The sequence below is a fragment of the Oncorhynchus clarkii genome, unplaced genomic scaffold (genome assembly GCF_045791955.1).
Source record: "Oncorhynchus clarkii lewisi isolate Uvic-CL-2024 unplaced genomic scaffold, UVic_Ocla_1.0 unplaced_contig_13490_pilon_pilon, whole genome shotgun sequence".
Taxonomy (NCBI): Eukaryota; Metazoa; Chordata; class Actinopteri; order Salmoniformes; family Salmonidae; genus Oncorhynchus; species Oncorhynchus clarkii.
The window spans coordinates 1-21,364 of record NW_027258566.1 but is presented as its reverse complement, the minus strand read 5'-3'; the positions used below and the strand labels follow the sequence as shown (position 1 = coordinate 21,364).

The following is a 21,364-nucleotide window of genomic DNA, read 5'->3' as shown; positions in this document are numbered from 1 at the left end:
GGGCAGGGGACAGCTTTAGGAGGGGCAGGGGGCAGCTTTAGGAGGGGCAGGGGACAGCTTTAGGAGGGGCAGGGGACATCTTTAGGAGGGACAGGGGACATCTTTAGGAGGGGCAGGGGACAGCTTTAGGAGGGGCAGGGGACAGCTTTAGGAGGGGCAGGGGACAGCTTTATATCTTTAGGAGGGACAGGGGACATCTTTAGGAGGGACAGCTTTTGCACTGGGATGCAGTGTCTTAGACCGCTGCACCACTTGAGATCCCCGATAGCGATACATATCACGATATACACATTTGTTTGTAAATTCAATGAATAAATAGTTTATGTAAAGGCCTATTTCTTATTACAGTTTTAATTATACTCAACAAATTAAAAAGTGTTTACTCATATTTGATTATTTATTTTGTTTAGAACCTGTGCAAATGTTAAATTAAGCATGTAACAAAATATAAAATGTTAATCTATAGAACCTAAAGGTAAATGTAAAACACTTCAACTAAAGTTTCAAACAAAATAAATATAGGCCTTGAAATATATATATTTTAGGGGGGCTTGCCTGTTTTTCATGTTATTTTGCCATTAATACACATGTCAATTTGCATTTGGTACCTTGGGTCGAGTGTTAGGACCATCTCACGAAACCCCTGTTTCTGGACCGTGTAAATTGGGGCCATGTCTTTGCAGATGTAAGTTGTAACTGCAGCTGTTATCTCCTTCCATCTTCATGGTTCTTTGCCATATATCTCCTTCCATCTTCATGGTTCTTTGACCCTCCTATATACTGTGACAAGGACAAAAGCCTCTTCAACGTCTGAGTCGGGGGTTTGTTTTGAGCACTCGACTCTACTTTTTTGGGTCTCACCCGTAGACTCTCTCCGTACTGTTCCACATGACTCCTGCGTAGGTGGTAAAAGAGTTAGTGGTGTTTGAGCGTGTTGTCGGGACCGGCCTGTTCCACATGATTCTTGTGTAGGTGGTAAAAGAGTTAGTGGTGTTTGAGCGTGTTGTCGGGACCGGCCTGTTCCACATGATTCTTGCGTAGGTGGTAAAATAGTTTGTGATGTTTGAGCCTGTTGTCGGGACCGGCCTGTTCCACATGATTCTTGCGTAGGTGGTAAAAGAGTTAGTGATGTTTGAGCCTGTTGTCGGGACCGGCCTGTTCCACATGATTCTTGCGTAGGTGGTAAAAGAGTTAGTGGTGTTTGAGCCTGTTGTCAGGACCGGCCTGTTCCACATGACTCCTGCGTAGGTGGTAAAAGAGTTAGTGGTGTTTGAGCGTGTTGTCTGGACCGGCCTGCGGCATGTTTTACAGAGGACGGTTTTCTGGTCGGTGTCAGACTTCAAACCTTAACCACGTCCATGCGACCGAAGTAGCCCCTCTTTTAGGTAGGAGCTCCATGTCGTGACACTCTCACTCTCTTCCACGTTGGTTTGTGTTGCAAAGCGTTGTCCAATTGACTAAACATTTTGCCATAAAGAGTGTGATTTGCAACACAATGAAATAAACAATATGAGCATAATATGAAACGATAGAAAAACGTCTATCGTCACACAATATATATCATATCGCCCAGCCCTAGTAGCAACACAACTTGACAACAACATGGTAGCAACTCAACAAGGCAACAACATGGTAGCAACACAACTTGACAACAACATGGTAGCAACTCAACATGGCAACAACATGGTAGCAACACAACATGGCAACAACATGGTAGCAACACAACTTGACAACAACATGGTAGCAACTCAACATGGCAACAACATGGTAGCAACACAACATGGCAACAACATGGTAGCAACACAACTTGACAACAACATGGTAGCAACTCAACATGACAACAACATGGTAGCAACTCAACATGGCAACAACATGGTAGCAACTCAACATGGCAACAACATGGTAGCAACACAACTTGGCAACAACATGGTAGCAACTCAACATGGCAACAACATGGTAGCAACTCAACATGGCAACAACATGGTAGCAACACAACTTGACAACAACATGGTAGCAACTCAACATGGTAACAACATGGTAGCAACACAACTTGACAACAACATGGTAGCAACACAACTTGACAACAACATGGTAGCAACACAACTTGACAACAACATGGTAGCACCTCAACATGGCAACAACATGGTAGCAACACAACTTGACAACAACATGGTAGCAACTCAACATGACAACAACATGGTAGCAACACAACTTGACAACAACATGGTAGCAACACAACATGGCAACAACATGGTAGCAACACATGGCAACAACATGGTAGCAACACAACATGGCAACAACATGGTAGCAACACAACTTGACAACAACATGGTAGCAACACAACATGGCAACAACATGGTAGCAACACAACATGGCAACAACATGGTAGCAACACAACATGGCAACAACATGGTAGCACCACAACATGGCAACAACATGGTAGCACCTCAACATGGCAACATGGTAGCACCTCAAAATGACAACAGCATGGTAACGACACCACATGGCAACAACATGGTAGCAACACAACATGGTAGCAGCAAAAAACATGGTACAAACATTGAGCACAGACAACAGCACAAAAGGCAAGAAGGTAGAGACAACAATACGTCACGCAAAGCAGCCACAACTGTCAGTAAGAGTGTCCATGATTGAGTCTTTGAGTGAAGAGCCTGAGATAAAACTGTCCAGTTTGAGTGTTTGTTGCAGCTCGTTCCAGTCGCAAGCTGCAGCGAACTGAAAAGAGGAGCGATTCAGAGATGTCTGTGATTGGGGACCTTTAACAGAATGTGACTGGCAGAACGGGTGTTGTATGTGGAGGATGAGGGCTGCAGTAGATATCTCAGATAGGGGGGAGTGAGGCCTAACAGGGTTTTATAAATAAGCATCAACCAGTGGGTCTTGTGACGGGTATACAGAGATGGCCAGTCTACAGAGGAGTATAGAGTGCAATGATGTGTCCTATAAGGAGCATTGGTGGAAAATCTAATGGCCCGAATGGTAAAGAACATCTAGTCGCTCGAGAGCACCCTTGCCTGCTGACTACCTCAAGCTCTAAACCCTCAGAGGTAGTAATCACACCTGTGGGAGGAGGGGCATTCTTCTTACCAAACCACATCACATGATTTGTTTTGGAGGTATTCAGAACAAGGTTAAGGGTAGAGAAAGCTTGTTGGACACTAAGAAAGCTTTGTTGTAGATCATTTAACACAAAATCCGGGGAGGCGCCAGCTGATTATAAGACTGTATCATCTGCATATAAATGGATGAGAGAGCTTTCTACGGCCTGAGCTATGTTGTTGATGTAAATTGAGAAGAGTGTGGGGCAGAGGACAGCTTTAGGGAAGGGTTATAGTGCCTGGCTTTAGGGAATGGTTATAGTGCCTGGGTTTAGGGAAGGGTTATAGTGCCTGGGTTTAGGGAAGGGTTATAGTGCCTGGGTTTAGGGAAGGGTTATAGTGCCTGGGTTTAGGGAAGGGTTATAGTGCCTGGGTTTAGGGAAGGGTTATAGTGCCTGGGTTTAGGGAAGGGTTATAGTGCCTGGGTTTAGGGAAGGGTTATAGTGCCTGGGTTTAGGGAAGGGTTATAGTGCCTGGGTTTAGGGAAGGGTTATAGTGCCTGGGTTTAGGGAAGGGTTATAGTGCCTGGGTTTAGGGAAGGGTTATAGTGCCTGGGTTTAGGGAAGGGTTATAGTGCCTGGGTTTAGGGAAGGGTTATAGTGCCTGGGTTTAGGGAAGGGTTATAGTGCCTGGGTTTAGGGAAGGGTTATAGTGCCTGGGTTTAGGGAAGGGTTATAGTGCCTGGGTTTAGGGAAGGGTTATAGTGCCTGGGTTTAGGGAAGGGTTATAGTGCCTGGGTTTGGGAAGGGTTATAGTGCCTGGGTTTTATCCTGATGAGGGTCGTCATCATTTCCACCATAGCAATGTTTGCTAGAAATAGTCAGGTCTCAGAATACTGTGTTAGAGAGGCGTATAGGGATGGCTGTGTTAGATGAGGCGTATAGGGATGGCTGTGTTAGAGAGGCGTATAGGGATGGCTGTGTTAGAGAGGCGTATAGGGATGGCTGTGTTAGAGAGGCGTATAGGGATGGCTGTGTTAGAGAGGCGTATAGGGATGGCTGTGTTAGAGAGGCGTATAGGGATGGCTGTGTTAGAGAGGCGTATAGGGATGGCTGTGTTAGAGAGGCGTATAGGGATGGCTGTGTTAGAGAGGCGTATAGGGATGGCTGTGTTAGAGAGGCGTATAGGGATGGCTGTGTTAGAGAGGCGTATAGGGATGGCTGTGTTAGAGAGGCGTATAGGGATGGCTGTGTTAGAGAGGCGTATAGGGATGGCTGTGTTAGAGAGGCGTATAGGGATGGCTGTGTTAGAGAGGCGTATAGGGATGGCTGTGTTAGAGAGGCGTATAGGGATGGCTGTGTTAGAGAGGCGTATAGGGATGGCTGTGTTAGAGAGGCGTATAGGGATGGCTGTGTTAGAGAGGCGTATAGGGATGGCTGTGTTAGAGAGGCGTATAGGGATGGCTGTGTTAGAGAGGCGTATAGGGATGGCTGTGTTAGAGAGGCGTATAGGGATGGCTGTGTTAGAGAGGCGTATAGGGATGGCTGTGTTAGAGAGGCGTATAGGGATGGCTGTGTTAGAGAGGCGTATAGGGATGGCTGTGTTAGAGAGGCGTATAGGGATGGCTGTGTTAGAGAGGCGTATAGGGATGGCTGTGTTAGAGAGGCGTATAGGGATGGCTGTGTTAGAGAGGCGTATAGGGATGGCTGTGTTAGAGAGGCGTATAGGGATGGCTGTGTTAGAGAGGCGTATAGGGATGGCTGTGTTAGAGAGGCGTATAGGGATGGCTGTGTTAGAGAGGCGTATAGGGATGGCTGTGTTAGAGAGGCGTATAGGGATGGCTGTGTTAGAGAGGCGTATAGGGATGGCTGTGTTAGAGAGGCGTATAGGGATGGCTGTGTTAGAGAGGCGTATAGGGATGGCTGTGTTAGAGAGGCGTATAGGGATGGCTGTGTTAGAGAGGCGTATAGGGATGGCTGTGTTAGAGAGGCGTATAGGGATGGCTGTGTTAGAGAGGCGTATAGGGATGGCTGTGTTAGAGAGGCGTATAGGGATGGCTGTGGTTATTCAGATGTTTCTTTATTCCAATATCTGAACGGACGTTAGTATTCGATTAGTCGACTACTTTTTCTGAAGAAATGTATATTATAGGTCTATTTTATCAATTACAACATACCATGACATTTGAAATTCTTAATTTAATAAAACAACAAACTTTTGAATGTCTTTTTTTGTGTTATTTATTTTTTTTCCATGCGGCCCAATAAAAATACGTACCATACATAGCCTCCACACGCGTGGAGCTTGTTGTTGTCGGCCAATCAAAGTGGCACTACAGTCAGAGGCTCCACAGCCCAGCAGGTGAACTGGGATGTTTGTAATCAATGCAAAATGGAATTAAAATGACAGAATGACATTACCTTAATGAGAAGGACTAGACAACACCCACCAACAGGTAGACTGTTGTTTCATCTAAATGGAGTTGTTGTAGACGAGGACGGGGAGCGCAGCAACACAGCCTGAACTAGCCTTGTTGTAGACGAGGACGGGGAGCACAGCAACACAGCCTGAACTAGCCTTGTTGTAGACGAGGACGGGGAGCACAGCAACACAGCCTGAACTAGCCTTGTTGTAGATGAGGACGGGGAGCGCAGCAACACAGCCTGAATTAGCCTTGTTGTATACGAGGACTGGGAGCGCAGCAACACAGCCTGAACTAGCCTTGTTGTAGACGAGGACTGGGAGCGCAGCAACACAGCCTGAACTAACCTTGTTGTAGACGAGGACTGGGAGCGCAGCAACACAGCCTGAACTAGCCTTGTTGTAGACGAGGATGGGGAGCGCAGCAACACAGCCTGAACTAGCCTTGTTGTAGACGAGGACGGGTAGTGCAGCAACACAGCCTGAACTAGCCTTGTTGTAGACGAGGACGGGGAGCACAGCAACACAGCCTGAACTGGCCTTGTTGTAGACGAGGACAGGGAGCACAGAAACACAGCCTGAACTAGCCTTGTTGTAGACGAGGACGGGGAGCGCAGCAACACAGCCTGAACTAGCCTTGTTGTAGACTAGGACTGGGAGCGCAGCAACACAGCCTGAACTAGCCTTGTTGTTGACGAGGACGGGGAGCGCAGCAACACAGCCTGAACTAGCCTTGTTGTAGACGAGGACGGGGAGCGCAGCAACACAGCCTGAACTAGCCTTGTTGTAGACGAGGACGGGGAGCGCAGCAACACAGCCTGAACTAGCCTTGTTGTAGACGAGGACGGGGAGCGCAGCAACACAGCCTGAACTAGCCTTGTAGACGAGGACGGGGAGCGCAGCAACACAGCCTGAACTAGCCTTGTTGTAGACGAGGACGGGGAGCACAGCAACACAGCCTAAGCTAGCCTTGTTGTAGACGAGGACGGGGAGAGCAGAACTAGCCTTGCTAGCCGGCTGTCTTAGCAAGCAGACCGGCACAACCAGATGGGATGATTAATAAGAGGGGCGGGGGCGTATGCCTCATGGCCAACGTGACATGGTGTGATGAAAGAAACATACAGGAACTCAAATCCTTCTGTTCACCTGATTTAGAATTCCTCACAATCAAATGTAGACCGCATTATCTACCAAGAGAATTCTCTTCGATTATAATCACAGCCGTATATATCCCCCCACAAGCAGACACATCGATGGCTCTGAACGAACTTTATTTAACTCTCTGCAAACTGGAAACGATTTATCCGGAGGCTGCATTCATTGTAGCTGGGGATTTTAACAAGGCTAATCTGAAAACAAGACTCCCTAAATTTTATCAGCATATCGATTGCGCAACCAGGGGTGGAAAGACCTTGGATCATTGTTACTCTAACTTCCGCAACGCATATAAGGCCCTGCCCCGCCCCCCTTTCGGAAAAGCTGACCACGACTCCATTTTGTTGATCCCTGCCTACAGACAGAAACTAAAACAAGAGGCTCCCACGCTGAGGTCTGTCCAACGCTGGTCCGACCAAGCTGACTCCACACTCCAAGACTGCTTCCATCACGTGGACTGGGAGATGTTTCGTATTGCGTCAGATAACATCATTGACGAATACGCTGATTCGGTGTGCGAGTTCATTAGAACGTGCGTTGAAGATGTCGTTCCCATAGCAACGATTAAAACATTCCCTAACCAGAAACCGTGGATTGATGGCAGCATTCGTGTGAAACTGAAAGCGCGAACCACTGCTTTTAATCAGGGCAAGGTGTCTGGTAACATGACCGAATACAAACAGTGCAGCTATTCCCTCCGCAAGGCTATCAAACAAGCTAAGCGCCAGTACAGAGACAAAGTAGAATCTCAATTCAACGGCTCAGACACAAGAGGCATGTGACAGGGTCTACAGTCAATCACGGACTACAGGAAGAAATCCAGCCCAGTCACGGACCAGGATGTCTTGCTCCCAGGCAGACTAAATAACTTTTTTGCCCGCTTTGAGGACAATACAGTGCCACTGACACGGCCTGCAACGAAAACATGCAGTCTCTCCTTCACTGCAGCCGAGGTGAGTAAGACATTTAAACGTGTTAACCCTCGCAAGGCTGCAGGCCCAGACGGCATCCCCAGCCGCGCCCTCAGAGCATGCGCAGACCAGCTGGCCGGTGTGTTTACGGACATATTCAATCAATCCCTATACCAGTCTGCTGTTCCCACATGCTTCAAGAGGGCCACCATTGTTCCTGTTCCCAAGAAAGCTAAGGTAACTGAGCTAAACGACTACCGCCCCGTAGCACTCACATCCGTCATCATGAAGTGCTTTGAGAGACTAGTCAAGGACCATATCACCTCCACCCTACCTGACACCCTAGACCCACTCCAATTTGCTTACCGCCCAAATAGGTCCACAGACGATGCAATCTCAACCACACTGCACACTGCCCTAACCCATCTGGACAAGAGGAATACCTATGTGAGAATGCTGTTCATCGACTACAGCTCGGCATTCAACACCATAGTACCCTCCAAGCTCGTCATCAAGCTCGAGACCCTGGGTCTCGACCCCGCCCTGTGCAACTGGGTACTGGACTTCCTGACGGGCCGCCCCCAGGTGGTGAGGGTAGGCAACAACATCTCCTCCCCGCTGATCCTCAACACTGGGGCCCCACAAGGGTGCGTTCTGAGCCCTCTCCTGTACTCCCTGTTCACCCACGACTGCGTGGCCACGCACGCCTCCAACTCAATCATCAAGTTTGCGGACGACACAACAGTGGTAGGCTTGATTACCAACAACGACGAGACGGCCTACAGGGAGGAGGTGAGGGCCCTCGGAGTGTGGTGTCAGGAAAATAACCTCACACTCAACATTAACAAAACTAAGGAGATGATTGTGGACTTCAGGAAACAGCAGAGGGAACACCCCCCTATCCACATCGATGGAACAGTAGTGGAGAGGGTAGCAAGTTTTAAGTTCCTCGGCATACACATCACAGACAAACTGAATTGGTCCACTCACACAGACAGCATCGTGAAGAAGGCGCAGCAGCGCCTCTTCAACCTCAGGAGGCTGAAGAAATTCGGCTTGTCACCAAAAGCACTCACAAACTTCTACAGATGCACAATCGAGAGCATCCTGGCGGGCTGTATCACCGCCTGGTATGGCAACTGCACCGCCCTCAACCGTAAGGCTCTCCAGAGGGTAGTGAGGTCTGCACAACGCATCACCGGGGGCAAACTACCTGCCCTCCAGGACACCTACACCACCCGATGTCACAGGAAGGCCATAAAGATCATCAAGGACATCAACCACCCGAGCCACTGCCTGTTCACCCCGCTATCATCCAGAAGGCGAGGTCAGTACAGGTGCATCAAAGCTGGGACCGATAGACTGAAAAACAGCTTCTATCTCAAGGCCATCAGACTGTTAAACAGCCACCACTAACACTGAGTGGCTGCTGCCAACACACTGACACTGACTCAACTCCAGCCACTTTAATAATGGGAATTGATGGGAAATGATGTAAATATATCACTAGCCACTTTAAACAATGCTACCTTATATAATGTTACTTACCCTACATTATTCATCTCATATGCATACGTATATACTGTACTCTATATCATCGACTGTATCCTTATGTAATACATGTATCACTAGCCACTTTAAACTATGCCACTTTGTTTACATACTCATCTCATTTGTACATACTGTACTCGATACCATCTACTGTATCCTGCCTATGCTGCTCTGTACCATCACTCATTCATATATCCTTATGTACATATTCTTTATCCCCTTAAACTGTGTACAAGACAGTAGTTTTGGAATTGTTAGCTAGATTACTTGTTATTACTGCATTGTCGGAACTAGAAGCACAAGCATTTCGCTACACTCGCATTAACATCTGCTAACCATGTGTATGTGACAAATAAAATTTGATTTGATTTGATAACCTCTGGCATCTACAAGTTTGTCTAACTAGTCCGAGTCAGCGCTACTCCCCCTCCCTTGTGTCACACAGACCGGCCCCCTCCCCTGTATCACACAGACTGGCCCCCTCCCCTCTGGAACACAGACCGGCCCCCTCTCCTGTGTCACACAGACCGGCCCCCTCTCCTGTGTCACACAGACCGGCCCCCTCACTTGTGTCACACAGACCGGCCCCCTCCCCTGTGGCACACGGACCGGCCCCCTCACTTGTGTCACACAGACCGGCCCCCTCCCCTGTGGCACACGGACCGGCCCCTCCCCTGTGTCACACAGACCGGCCCCCTCACTTGTGTCACACAGACCGGCCCCCTCCCCTGTGTCACACAGACCGGCCCCCTCCCTTGTGTCACACAGACCGGCCCCCTCCCCTCTGGAACACGGACCGGCCCCCTCCCTTGTGTCACACGGACCGGCCCCCTCCCCGGTCCGGCTGCAGGGCAGGCTGTACCCAAGTTTAAACCAAGTTATTTGTTTTTGCATGTATTTCGATGATCTGGATATCCAATAAAATGTCATGGGATTATTTGAATAGTGAAATTATTTCAGATGCCTATCGTGTGTGTGAAATGTGTCAGCGGCTGGGGTAGGTCACTGTAGGTGGATCTGCAGATGAGTTGAAACAAGGGCTAACTGGTTGAGGTCAACTTCCTGTGGCTGTATGACAGTTTCCTGTGTATCACCGTGGAAACCAGGTCTGCTGTTAGAGGCCATCTGCCCCAGGCTGACAGGAAGAGGAAGCCCTGTGTGTTACCTGCTAATGATTCCACCGAGCTAATTTAGGCAGTCCGGGAGTTTCTCTCCTGTGATGATATGGTGAGGCTGGGACAGGTGTCAGAGACACTTCCTGCCTTTGTGCGTGTGTTTGTGTTTGTGAGAGTGTATGAGATGACTAAAACAGGCAGATCATCCAGATAACATTTTTCAGTTTTGAAGCAAATTTTTGTGCAATTCTATACATTTTGCCATGCATTCTACTATTACAACTTTCAAGAGTAAGTTTAAAGCTGGACTGAGTTCCTTAAAAAAAACCTGTTTGTAAAGCATTGCTCTAGATCAGGAATCCAACTCATTCTACAGAGTGTCTGCAGGTTTTCACTCCTCCAGTGGACTTGATTGATTAATTAGTAAGGAGCTCCCCTCACCTGGTGGTCTAGGTCTTAATTGAAAGGAAAAAACAAAAACCAGCAGACATTAGGCCCTTCATGGAATGAGTTTGACAACCCTGGTCTAGTGTGCTTGTTGATTTCCCACTGATCTCTGTGTACATGAGAATAAACCTCTTTGATTGCACAAAGCCTTATCAAAACTCAATCTCGATCTCTCCCCGCCTCCATCTTCCACTTTATCACTCTCCCTTTCTGTCTCTGTCTCTCTCTGTCCCTCTCCCTCTCCCTCGTTAGGTTCTTTAAAGAGTTAGAGGATATACACCAGCAGAACATTGTTATAGATGACATCAGTGACGTCGTGTTCAGACACGCCCAGTCCAACTTTGACCCCTACATCACCTACTGCTCCAATGAGGTTTATCAGCAGAGGACCCTACAGAAGCTAGTGTGAGTGTACACACACACACACACACATCATATATATATATATATATATATATATATATACATACATACATACATATATACATACAGTGGGGCATTGTTTTTATATATATATATATATATATATATATACAGTGGGGCAAAAAAGTATTTAGTCAGCCACCAATTGTGCAAGTTCTCCCACTTAAAAAGATGAGAGCGGCCTGTAATTTTCATCATAGGTACACTTCAACTATGACAGACAAAATGAGAGAAAACATCCAGAAAATCACATTGTAGGATTTTTTATGAATTGATTTGCAAATTATGGTGGAAAATAAGTATTTGGTCAATAACAAAAGTTTATCTCAATACTTTGTTATATACCCTTTGTTGGCAATGACAGAGGTCAAACGTTTTCTGTAAGTCTTCACACGGTTTTCACACACTGTTGCTGGTATTTTGGCCCATTCCTCCATGCAGATCTCCTCTAGAGCAGTGATGTTTTGGGGCTGTTGCTGGGCAACACAGACTTTCAACTCCCTCCAAAGATTTTCTATGGGGTTGAGATCTGGAGACTGGCTAGGCCACTCCAGGACCTTGAAATGCTTCTTACGAAGCCACTCCTTCGTTGCCCGGGTGGTGTGTTTGGGATCATTGTCATGCTGAAAGACCCAGCCACGTTTCATCTTCAATGCCCTTGCTGATGGAAGGAGGTTTTCACTCAAAATCTCACAATACATGGCCCCATTCATTCTTTCCTTTACATGGATCAGTCGTCCTGGTCCCTTTGCAGAAAAACAGCCCCAAAGCATGATGTTTCCACCCCCATGCTTCACAGTAGGTATGGTGTTCTTTGGATGCAACTCAGCATTCTTTGTCCTCCAAAGTTTTTACCAAAAAGTTATATTTTGGTTTCATCTGACCATATGACATTCTCCCAATCTTCTTCTGGATCATCCAAATGCACTCTAGCAAACTTCAGACGGCCTTGGACATGTACTGGCTTAAGCAGGGGGACACGTCTGGCACCCCAGGATTTGAGTCCCTGGCGGCGTAGTGTGTTACTGATGGTAGGCTTTGTTACTTTGGTCACAGCTCTCTGCAGGTCATTCACTAGGTCCCCCCGTGTGATTCTGAGATTTTTGCTCACCGTTCTTGTGATCATTTTGACCCCACGGGGTGAGATCTTGCGTGGAGCCCCAGATCGGGGAAGATTATCAGTGGTCTTGTATGTCTTTCATTTCCTAATAATTGCTCCCACAGTTGATTTCTTCAAACCAAGCTGATTACCTATTGCATATTCAGTCTTCCAGCCTGGTGCAGGTCTACAATTTTGTTTCTGGTGTCCTTTGATAGCTCTTTGGTCTTGGTCATATTGGAGTTTGTAGTGTGACTGTTTGAGGTTGTGGACAGGTGTCTTTTATACTGATAACAAGTTCAAACAGGTGACATTAATACAGGTAAAGAGTGGAAGACAGCGGAGCCTCTTAAAGAAGAAGTTACAGGTCTGTGAGAGCCAGAAATCCTGCTTGAAATCCTGCTTGTTTGTAGTTTGTTGTTTGACCAAATACTTATTTTCCACCATAATTTGCAAATAAATTCATTAAAAATCCTACATTGTGATTTTCTGGATTTTTTTCCTCATTTCCTCATTTTGTCTGTCATAGTTGAAGTGTACCTATGATGGAAATTACAGGCCTCTCATCTTTTTAAGTGGGAGAACTTGCACAATTGGTGGCTGACTAAATAATTTTTTGCCCCACTGTATACGCATGCATGCGTGCACACACAAGTCAACTTTGAACTGTGACTGACTGACCTCTGTCTCTCTGTCTGTCTCACTGTGTCTGCCTGTCTCTCTCTATGTCTCTCTGTCTGTGTGTCGCAGAAGTAGTAAGAGTCCAGTGTTTAAGGAGGTGTTGACTCGTATTGAGGGCCACCCAGACTGCAGGAACCTCCCAATGATTTCCTTCCTGATCCTGCCGATGCAGAGAGTCACACGCCTGCCTCTGCTGATGGACGTAAGACAGCACTCATATACTGGACACTCATATCCTGGGCACTCATATACTGGACACTCATACACTGGACACTCATACACTGGACACTCATACACTGGACACTCATATACTGGACACTCATATACTGGACACTCATATACTGGACACTCATATCCTGGACACTCATATCCTGGACACTCATATACTGGACACTCATACACTAGACGCACATCTAACACACTCATATGCTGGACACTCATATGCTGGACACATTTAATGCACTCATACTGGACACTCATCTATGGGACACTCATTTAACACTCGTATACTGGACACTCATTTTTGGGACACTCATTTAACACTCGTATACTGAACATTTGTATATGGGACACTCATTTAACACTCGTATACTGGACACATCTAATGCTCATATACTGGACACTCATCTAACACACTCATATACTGGACACTCATATACTGAACACTCATATACTGAACACTCATATACTGAACACTCATATACGGAACACTCATATACTGGACACTCATATACTGAACACTCATATACTGGACACTCATATACTGGACACTCATATACTGGACACTCATATACTGGACACTCATATACTGAACACTTTGCAAATATATTAAATATAATAAAACAAATACCTTATGTATGTAAGTATTCAGACCTTTTGCTATGAGACTCTAAATTGAGCTCAGGTCCATCCTGTCTCCATTGATCATCCTTGAGATGTTTCTACAACTTGATTGGAGTTCACCTGTGGTAAAATTAATTTTATTGGACATGATTTGTAAAGGCACACACCTGTCTATATGAGGTCCCACAGTTGACAGTGCATGTCAGAGCAAAAACCAAGCCATGAGGTAGAAGGAATTGTCAGTAGAGCTCTGAGACAGGATTGTGTTGAGGCACAGATCTGGGGAAGGGTACCAAAACATTTCTGCAGCATTGAAGGTCCCCAAGAACACAGTGTCCTCCATCATTCTTAAATGGAAGAAGTTTGGAACCACCAAGTCTCTTCCTAGAGCTGGCCACCCGGCCAAACAGAGAAATCAGGGGAGAAGGGCCTTGGTCAGGGAGGTGAACAATTCAAAAAACATGGTTATTGCTTTGTTATTATGAGGTATTGTGTGTAGATTGAGGAGGGGGAAAAAAGCAATATAATCCATTTTAGAATAAGGCTGTAATGTAACAAAATGTGTGAAAAGGTCGAGGGGTCAGAATACTGTCTGAATGTACTGTATATAACCATGCAGGAACATACACACACACCTTGTCTGTTTATGACTCTCACTCTCTGAAGGACTTTGTCTCTTACATAACACTGAAGATTGATTACACTAAACCAGCCTCTTGTTTCCTCCTTTCTCCCTCCCCCTTCATTCTCTCATGCGTTTATTATTTCTATTACTTTCGTTCTCACACTGTTAGTCCCCCTCTGCTCTCTCTCTCCTCTCTCGCTCTCCTCCCTCTCCTCTCTCTCCTCCTCTCCTCTCCTCTCCTCTCTCTCCTCTCTCTCTCTCATTCTCCTCTCTCTCTCTCTCTCTCTCTCTCTCTCCTCTCTCCTCTCTCTCCTCTCTCCCCCTCTCTCTCCCCCTCTCCTCTCCCCCCTCCCTCTCCTCTCTCTCCCCCTCTCCTCTCTCTCCCCTCCCTCTCCTCTATCTCATCTCTGTCTCTCCTCTCTCTACTCTCTCTCCTCTCTCCCCCTCTCTCCCTCTCTTCCTCCCTCTCTCTCTCACCCTCTCTCCTCCCTCTCCTCTCTCCTCTCTCTCTCTCCACCGTCTCCTCTCTCTCCACCGTCTCCTCTCTCTCTCTCTCCTCCCTCTCTCTCTCTCCTCCCTCTCTCTCTCTCCTCCTCCCTCTCCTCTCTCCTCCCACTGCTCTCTCCTCTCTCTCCCCCTCTCCTCTCTCTCCTCCAGTCTTGCTGAACTGGAATAGCTTGTCATGTGTTACTGATCTCTAATCTTTTAATACGTTTTATTATAGCTCACACACACACACACACACACACACACACACACACACACACACACACACACACACACACACACACACACACACACACACACACACACACACACACACACACACACACACAAACATACACACACACACACACACACACACACACACACACACACACACACACACACACACACACACACACACACACACACACACACACACACACACACACACACACACACACACACACACACACACACACACACACACACACTACTGTAGCCTTAATTTATAATAGCCTTCATCTACTGTACTAGCCTTCATTTATAGTTATTGTGGAAGGAGAATTACTTTGTTGTTGTTGGTTTCACTTACAGTTCTATCTCTCTGCTCTTCTCTCTAGTTCTCTAGTTTAGATGTTCCCTTGAGGCTGAGGTTTAAGGCAGGATATTAGGCCATGAAGTAGGGGGCTTTTGAGTCCTGAGAAAGTTTTGTTGATACTTACTGCTTCCAACCACACTATGTGTGTGTGTACTTGTGCGTGACATTAGCGTGAGAGAGATGTGTTCTAGAAGCCTCTCCCAAGATTAACGAAGTGGTTAACCCTAGCTTGTCTCACAGCCTTTCTTCATCATACTCTGTGTACACAGAATACTTTATTACATTTGATAAAGTACACTCTTTCCTGGGTGTGTGATCTGCTCTGACCCCTGACCCCTCTCTCTGTTCCAGGTCATTTGTCAGAAGGCTCCTAAGGACTCTGCCCAGTATGAGACCTGTAAGAAAGCCCTCCAATCAGTCAGCAAGGTAAGAGGTCAACTGGGGGGTCAAACCCAAACTGATGCCATGTCAAAGCCCATCTCAACATGAGCTCCATGAAGAGCCTGTGTTTCCCTTTGGTCTATGTATGTGAGCCTGCATGTAAGTACAGTCACATGCTGTGTGTGTGTGTGTGTGTGTGTGTGTGTGTGTGTGTGTGTGTGTGTGTGTGTGTGTGTGTGTGTGTGTGTGTGTGTGTGTGTGTGTGTGTGTGTGTGTGTGTGTGTGTGTGTGTGTGTGTGTGTGTGTGTGTTAGGTGGTGCGTCAGTGTAACGAAGGGGCCCGTACCATGGAGAGAACAGAGATGATGTATACCATCAACTCCCAACTGGAGTTTAAAATCAAGGTAAGGAGATGGGCTTGGAATTATGCAGTATAGCATGGTAACTCTGTAGCTGGGCATTATGGTAACTCTATAGCTGGGCTTTATGGTAACTCTGTAGCTGGGCATTATGGTAACTCTGTAGCTGGGCATTATGGTAACTATAGCTGGGCATTATGGTAACTATAGCTGGGCATTATGGTAACTCTATAGCTGGGCATTATGGTAACTCTATAGCTGGGCATTATGGTAACTCTGTAGCTGGGCATTATGGTAACTCTATAGCTGGGCAGTATGGTAACTCTATAGCTGGGCAGTATGTTAACTCTATAGCTGGGCATTATGGTAACTCTATAGCTGGGCTTTATGGTAACTCTATAGCTGGGCATTATGGTAACTCTATAGCTGGGCAGTATGGTAACTCTATAGCTGGGCTTTATGGTAACTCTATAGCTGGGCAGTATGGTAACTCTATAGCTGGGCAGTATGGTAACTCTATAGCTGGGCTTTATGGTAACTCTGTAGCTGGGCATTATGGTAACTCTATAGCTGGGCAGTATGGTAACTCTATAGCTGGGCAGTATGGTAACTCTGTAGCTGGGCATTATGGTAACTCTATAGCTGGGCATTATGGTAACTCTATAGCTGGGCAGTATGGTAACTCTGTAGCTGGGCATTATGGTAACTCTGTAGCTGGGCATTATGGTAACTCTATAGCTGGGCATTATGGTAACTCTATAGCTGGGCAGTATGGTAACTCTATAGCTGGGCAGTATGGTAACTCTATAGCTGGGCAGTATGGTAACTCTGTAGCTGGGCAGTATGGTAACTCTATAGCTGGGCATTATGGTAACTCTATAGCTGGGCATTATGGTAACTCTATAGCTGGGCATTATGGTAACTCTATAGCTGGGCATTATGGTAACTCTATAGCTGGGCAGTATGGTAACTCTATAGCTGGGCATTATGGTAACTCTATAGCTGGGCAGTATGGTAACTCTATAGCTGGGCATTATGGTAACTCTATAGCTGGGCTTTATGGTAACTCTGTAGCTGGGCAGTATGGTAACTCTATAGCTGGGCAGTATGGTAACTCTATAGCTGGGCTTTATGGTAACTCTGTAGCTGGGCATTATGGTAACTCTATAGCTGGGCAGTATGGTAACTATAGCTGGGCAGTATGGTAACTATAGCTGGGCAGTATGGTAACTCTATAGCTGGGCTTTATGGTAACTCTATAGCTGGGCATTATGGTAACTCTATAGCTGGGCAGTATGGTAACTCTATAGCTGGACTTTATGGTAACTCTATAGCTGGGCAGTATGGTAACTCTATAGCTGGGCTGTATGGTAACTCAATAGTTGAGCTTTATGGTAACTCTATAGCTGGGCATTATGGTAACTCTATAGCTGGGCATTATGGTAACTCTATAGCTGGGCTTTATGGTAACTCTATAGCTGGGCTTTATGGTAACTCTATAGCTGGGCATTATGGTAACTCTATAGCTGGGCATTATGCTAACTCTATAGCTGGGCAGTATGATAACTCTATTGCTGGGCATTATGGTAACTCTATAGCTGGGCATTATGGTAACTCTATAGCTGGGCATTATGGTAACTCTATAGCTGGGCATTATGGTAACTCTAGCTGGGCATTATGGTAACTCTATAGCTGGGAATTATGGTAACTCTGTAGCTGGGTTTTATGGTAACTCAGTTCACCTCAGTGGGGCCTATAGCTGGGCTTTATGGTAACTCTATAGCTGGGCTTTATGGTAACTCTATAGTTGGGCAGTATGCTAACTCTATAGCTGGACTTTATGGTAACTCTATAGCTGGGCAGTATGGTAACTCTATAGCTGGGCTTTATGGTAACTCAGTTCACCTCAGTGGGGCCTATAGCTGGGCTTTATGGTAACTCTATAGCTGGGCATTATGGTAACTCTATAGCTGGGCATTATGGTAACTCTATAGCTGGGCAGTATGGTAACTCTATAGCTGGGCATTATGGTAACTCTATAGCTGGGCATTATGGTAACTCTATAGCTGGGCATTATGGTAACTCTATAGTGGGGCTTTATGGTAACTCTATAGCGGGGCTTTATGGTAACTCTATAGCTGGGCTTTATGGTAACTCTATAGCTGGGCTTTATGGTAACTCTATAGCTGGGCTTTATGGTAACTCAGTTCACCTCAGTGGGGCCTATAGCTGGGCTTTATGGTAACTCTATAGCTGGGCATTATGGTAACTCTATAGCTGGGCATTATGGTAACTCTATAGCTGGGCTTTATGGTAACTCTATAGCTGGGCATTATGGTAACTCTATAGCTGGGCATTATGGTAACTCTATAGCTGGGCAGTATGGTAACTCTATAGCTGGGCAGTATGGTAACTCTATAGCTGGGCATTATGGTAACTCTATAGCTGGGCATTATGGTAACTCTATAGCTGGGCATTATGGTAACTCTATAGCTGGGCATTATGGTAACTCTATAGCTGGGCATTATGGTAACTCTATAGCTGGGCATTATGGTAACTCTATAGCTGGGCAGTATGGTAACTCTATAGCTGGGCTTTATGGTAACTCTATAGCTGGGCTTTATGGTAACTCTATAGCTGGGCTTTATGGTAACTCAGTTCACCTCAGTGGGGCCTATAGCTGGGCTTTATGGTAACTCTATAGCTGGGCTTTATGGTAACTCAGTTCACCCCAGTGGGGCCTATAGCTGGGCATTATGGTAACTCTATAGTGGGGCTTTATGGTAACTCTATAGTGGGGCTTTATGGTAACTCTATAGCTGGGCTTTATGGTAACTCTATAGCTGGGCTTTATGGTAACTCTATAGCTGGGCTTTATGGTAACTCTATAGTTGACCTTTGTGGTAGCTCTATAGCTGGGCTTTATGGTAACTCTATAGCTGGGCATTATGGTAACTCTATAGCTGGGCATTATGGTAACTCTATAGCTGGGCAGTATGGTAACTCTATAGCTGGGCATTATGGTAACTCTATAGCTGGGCATTATGGTAACTCTATAGCTGGGCAGTATGGTAACTCTATAGCTGGGCTTTATGGTAACTCTATAGCTGGGCATTATGGTAACTCTATAGCTGGGCATTATGGTAACTCTATAGCTGGGCAGTATGGTAACTCTATAGCTGGGCTTTATGGTAACTCTATAGCTGGGCATTATGGTACCTATAGCTGGGCATTATGGTAACTCTATAGCTGGGCAGTATGGTAACTCTATAGCTGGGCTTTATGGTAACTCTATAGTGGGGGCTGGGCTTTATGGTAACTCTATAGCTGGGCTTTATGGTAACTCAGTTCACCTCAGTGGGGCCTATAGCTGGGCTTTATGGTAACTCTATAGCTGGGCTTTATGGTAACTCTATAGCTGGGCTTTATGGTAACTCTATAGCTGGGCTTTATGGTAACTCAGTTCACCTCAGTGGGGCCTATAGCTGGGCTTTATGGTAACTCTATAGCTGGGCTTTATGGTAACTCTATAGTTGAGCTTTGTGGTAGCTCTATAGCTGGGCTTTATGGTAACTCTATAGCTGGGCTTTATGGTAACTCTATAGCTGGGCATTATGGTAACTCTATAGCTGGGCATTATGGTAACTCTATAGCTGGGCATTATGGTAACTCTGTAGCTGGGCTTTATGGTAACTCAGTTCACCTCAGTGGGGCCTATAGCTGGGCTTTATGGTAACTCTATAGCTGGGCTTTATGGTAACTCTATAGCTGGGCAGTATGGTAACTCTATAGCTGGACTTTATGGTAACTCTATAGCTGGGCTTTATGGTAACTCTATAGCTGGGCATTATGGTAACTCTATAGCTGGGCTTTATGGTAACTCAGTTCACCTCAGTGGGGCCTATAGCTGGGCTTTATGGTAACTCTATAGCTGGGCATTATGGTAACTCTATAGCTGGGCATTATGGTAACTCTATAGCTGGGCAGTATGGTAACTCTATAGCTGGGCATTATGGTAACTCTATAGCTGGGCATTATGGTAACTCTATAGCTGGGCATTATGGTAACTCTATAGCTGGGCATTATGGTAACTCTATAGCTGGGCAGAATGGTAACTCAGTTCACCTCAGTGGGGCCTATAGCTGGGCTTTATGGTAACTCTATAGCTGGGCTTTATGGTAACTCAGTTCACCCCAGTGGGGCCTATAGCTGGGCATTATGGTAACTCTATAGTGGGGCTTTATGGTAACTCTATAGCGGGGCTTTATGGTAACTCTATAGCTGGGCTTTATGGTAACTCTATAGCTGGGCTTTATGGTAACTCAGTTCACCTCAGTGGGGCCTATAGCTGGGCTTTATGGTAACTCTATAGCTGGGCATTATGGTAACTCTATAGCTGGGCATTATGGTAACTCTATAGCTGGGCATTATGGTAACTCTATAGCTGGGCTTTATGGTAACTCTATAGCTGGGCTTTATGGTAACTCTATAGCTGGTTTATGGTAACTCAGTTCACCTCAGTGGGGCCTATAGCTGGGCTTTATGGTAACTCTATAGCTGGGCATTATGGTAACTCTATAGCTGGGCATTATGGTAACTCTATAGCTGGGCAGTATGGTAACTCTATAGCTGGGCATTATGGTAACTCTATAGCTGGGCATTATGGTAACTATAGCTGGGCATTATGGTAACTATAGCTGGGCATTATGGTAACTCTATAGCTGGGCATTATGGTAACTCTATAGCTGGGCATTATGGTAACTCTATAGCTGGGCATTATGGTAACTCTATAGCTGGGCTTTATGGTAACTCAGTTCACCTCAGTGGGGCTTATAGCTGGGCTTTATGGTAACTCTATAGCTGGGCTTTATGGTAACTCTATAGCTGGGCATTATGGTAACTCTATAGCTGGGCATTATGGTAACTCTATAGCTGGGCAGTATGGTAACTCTATAGCTGGGCATTATGGTAACTCTATAGCTGGGCATTATGGTAACTCTATAGCTGGGCATTATGGTAACTCTATAGCTGGGCATTATGGTAACTCTATAGCTGGGCATTATGGTAACTCTGTAGCTGGGCTTTATGGTAACTCAGTTCACCTCAGTGGGGCCTATAGCTGGGCTTTATGGTAACTCTATAGCTGGGCTTTATGGTAACTCTATAGCTGGGCAGTATGCTAACTCTATAGCTGGACTTTATAATAACTCT

The 21,364-nt window shown here is 46.0% G+C and overlaps 1 protein-coding gene across 1 annotated transcript in view; it reads left to right on the top strand.

The window, feature by feature from the left end:
- The window catches only part of LOC139397355 (rho guanine nucleotide exchange factor 26-like), a gene marked incomplete at its 3' end in the record, with an annotated part of 41,637 nt that extends 25,439 nt beyond the window's left edge, over positions 1-16,198 (top strand). The window contains exons 7-10 of the mRNA XM_071144114.1: positions 10,912-11,064; positions 12,932-13,064; positions 15,766-15,840; positions 16,109-16,198. Coding sequence (XP_071000215.1) covers positions 10,912-11,064; positions 12,932-13,064; positions 15,766-15,840; positions 16,109-16,198 — 451 coding nt within the window. The remainder of the gene's footprint in view (positions 1-10,911; positions 11,065-12,931; positions 13,065-15,765; positions 15,841-16,108) is intronic.
- Between the last annotated feature and the right edge of the window lie 5,166 nt (positions 16,199-21,364).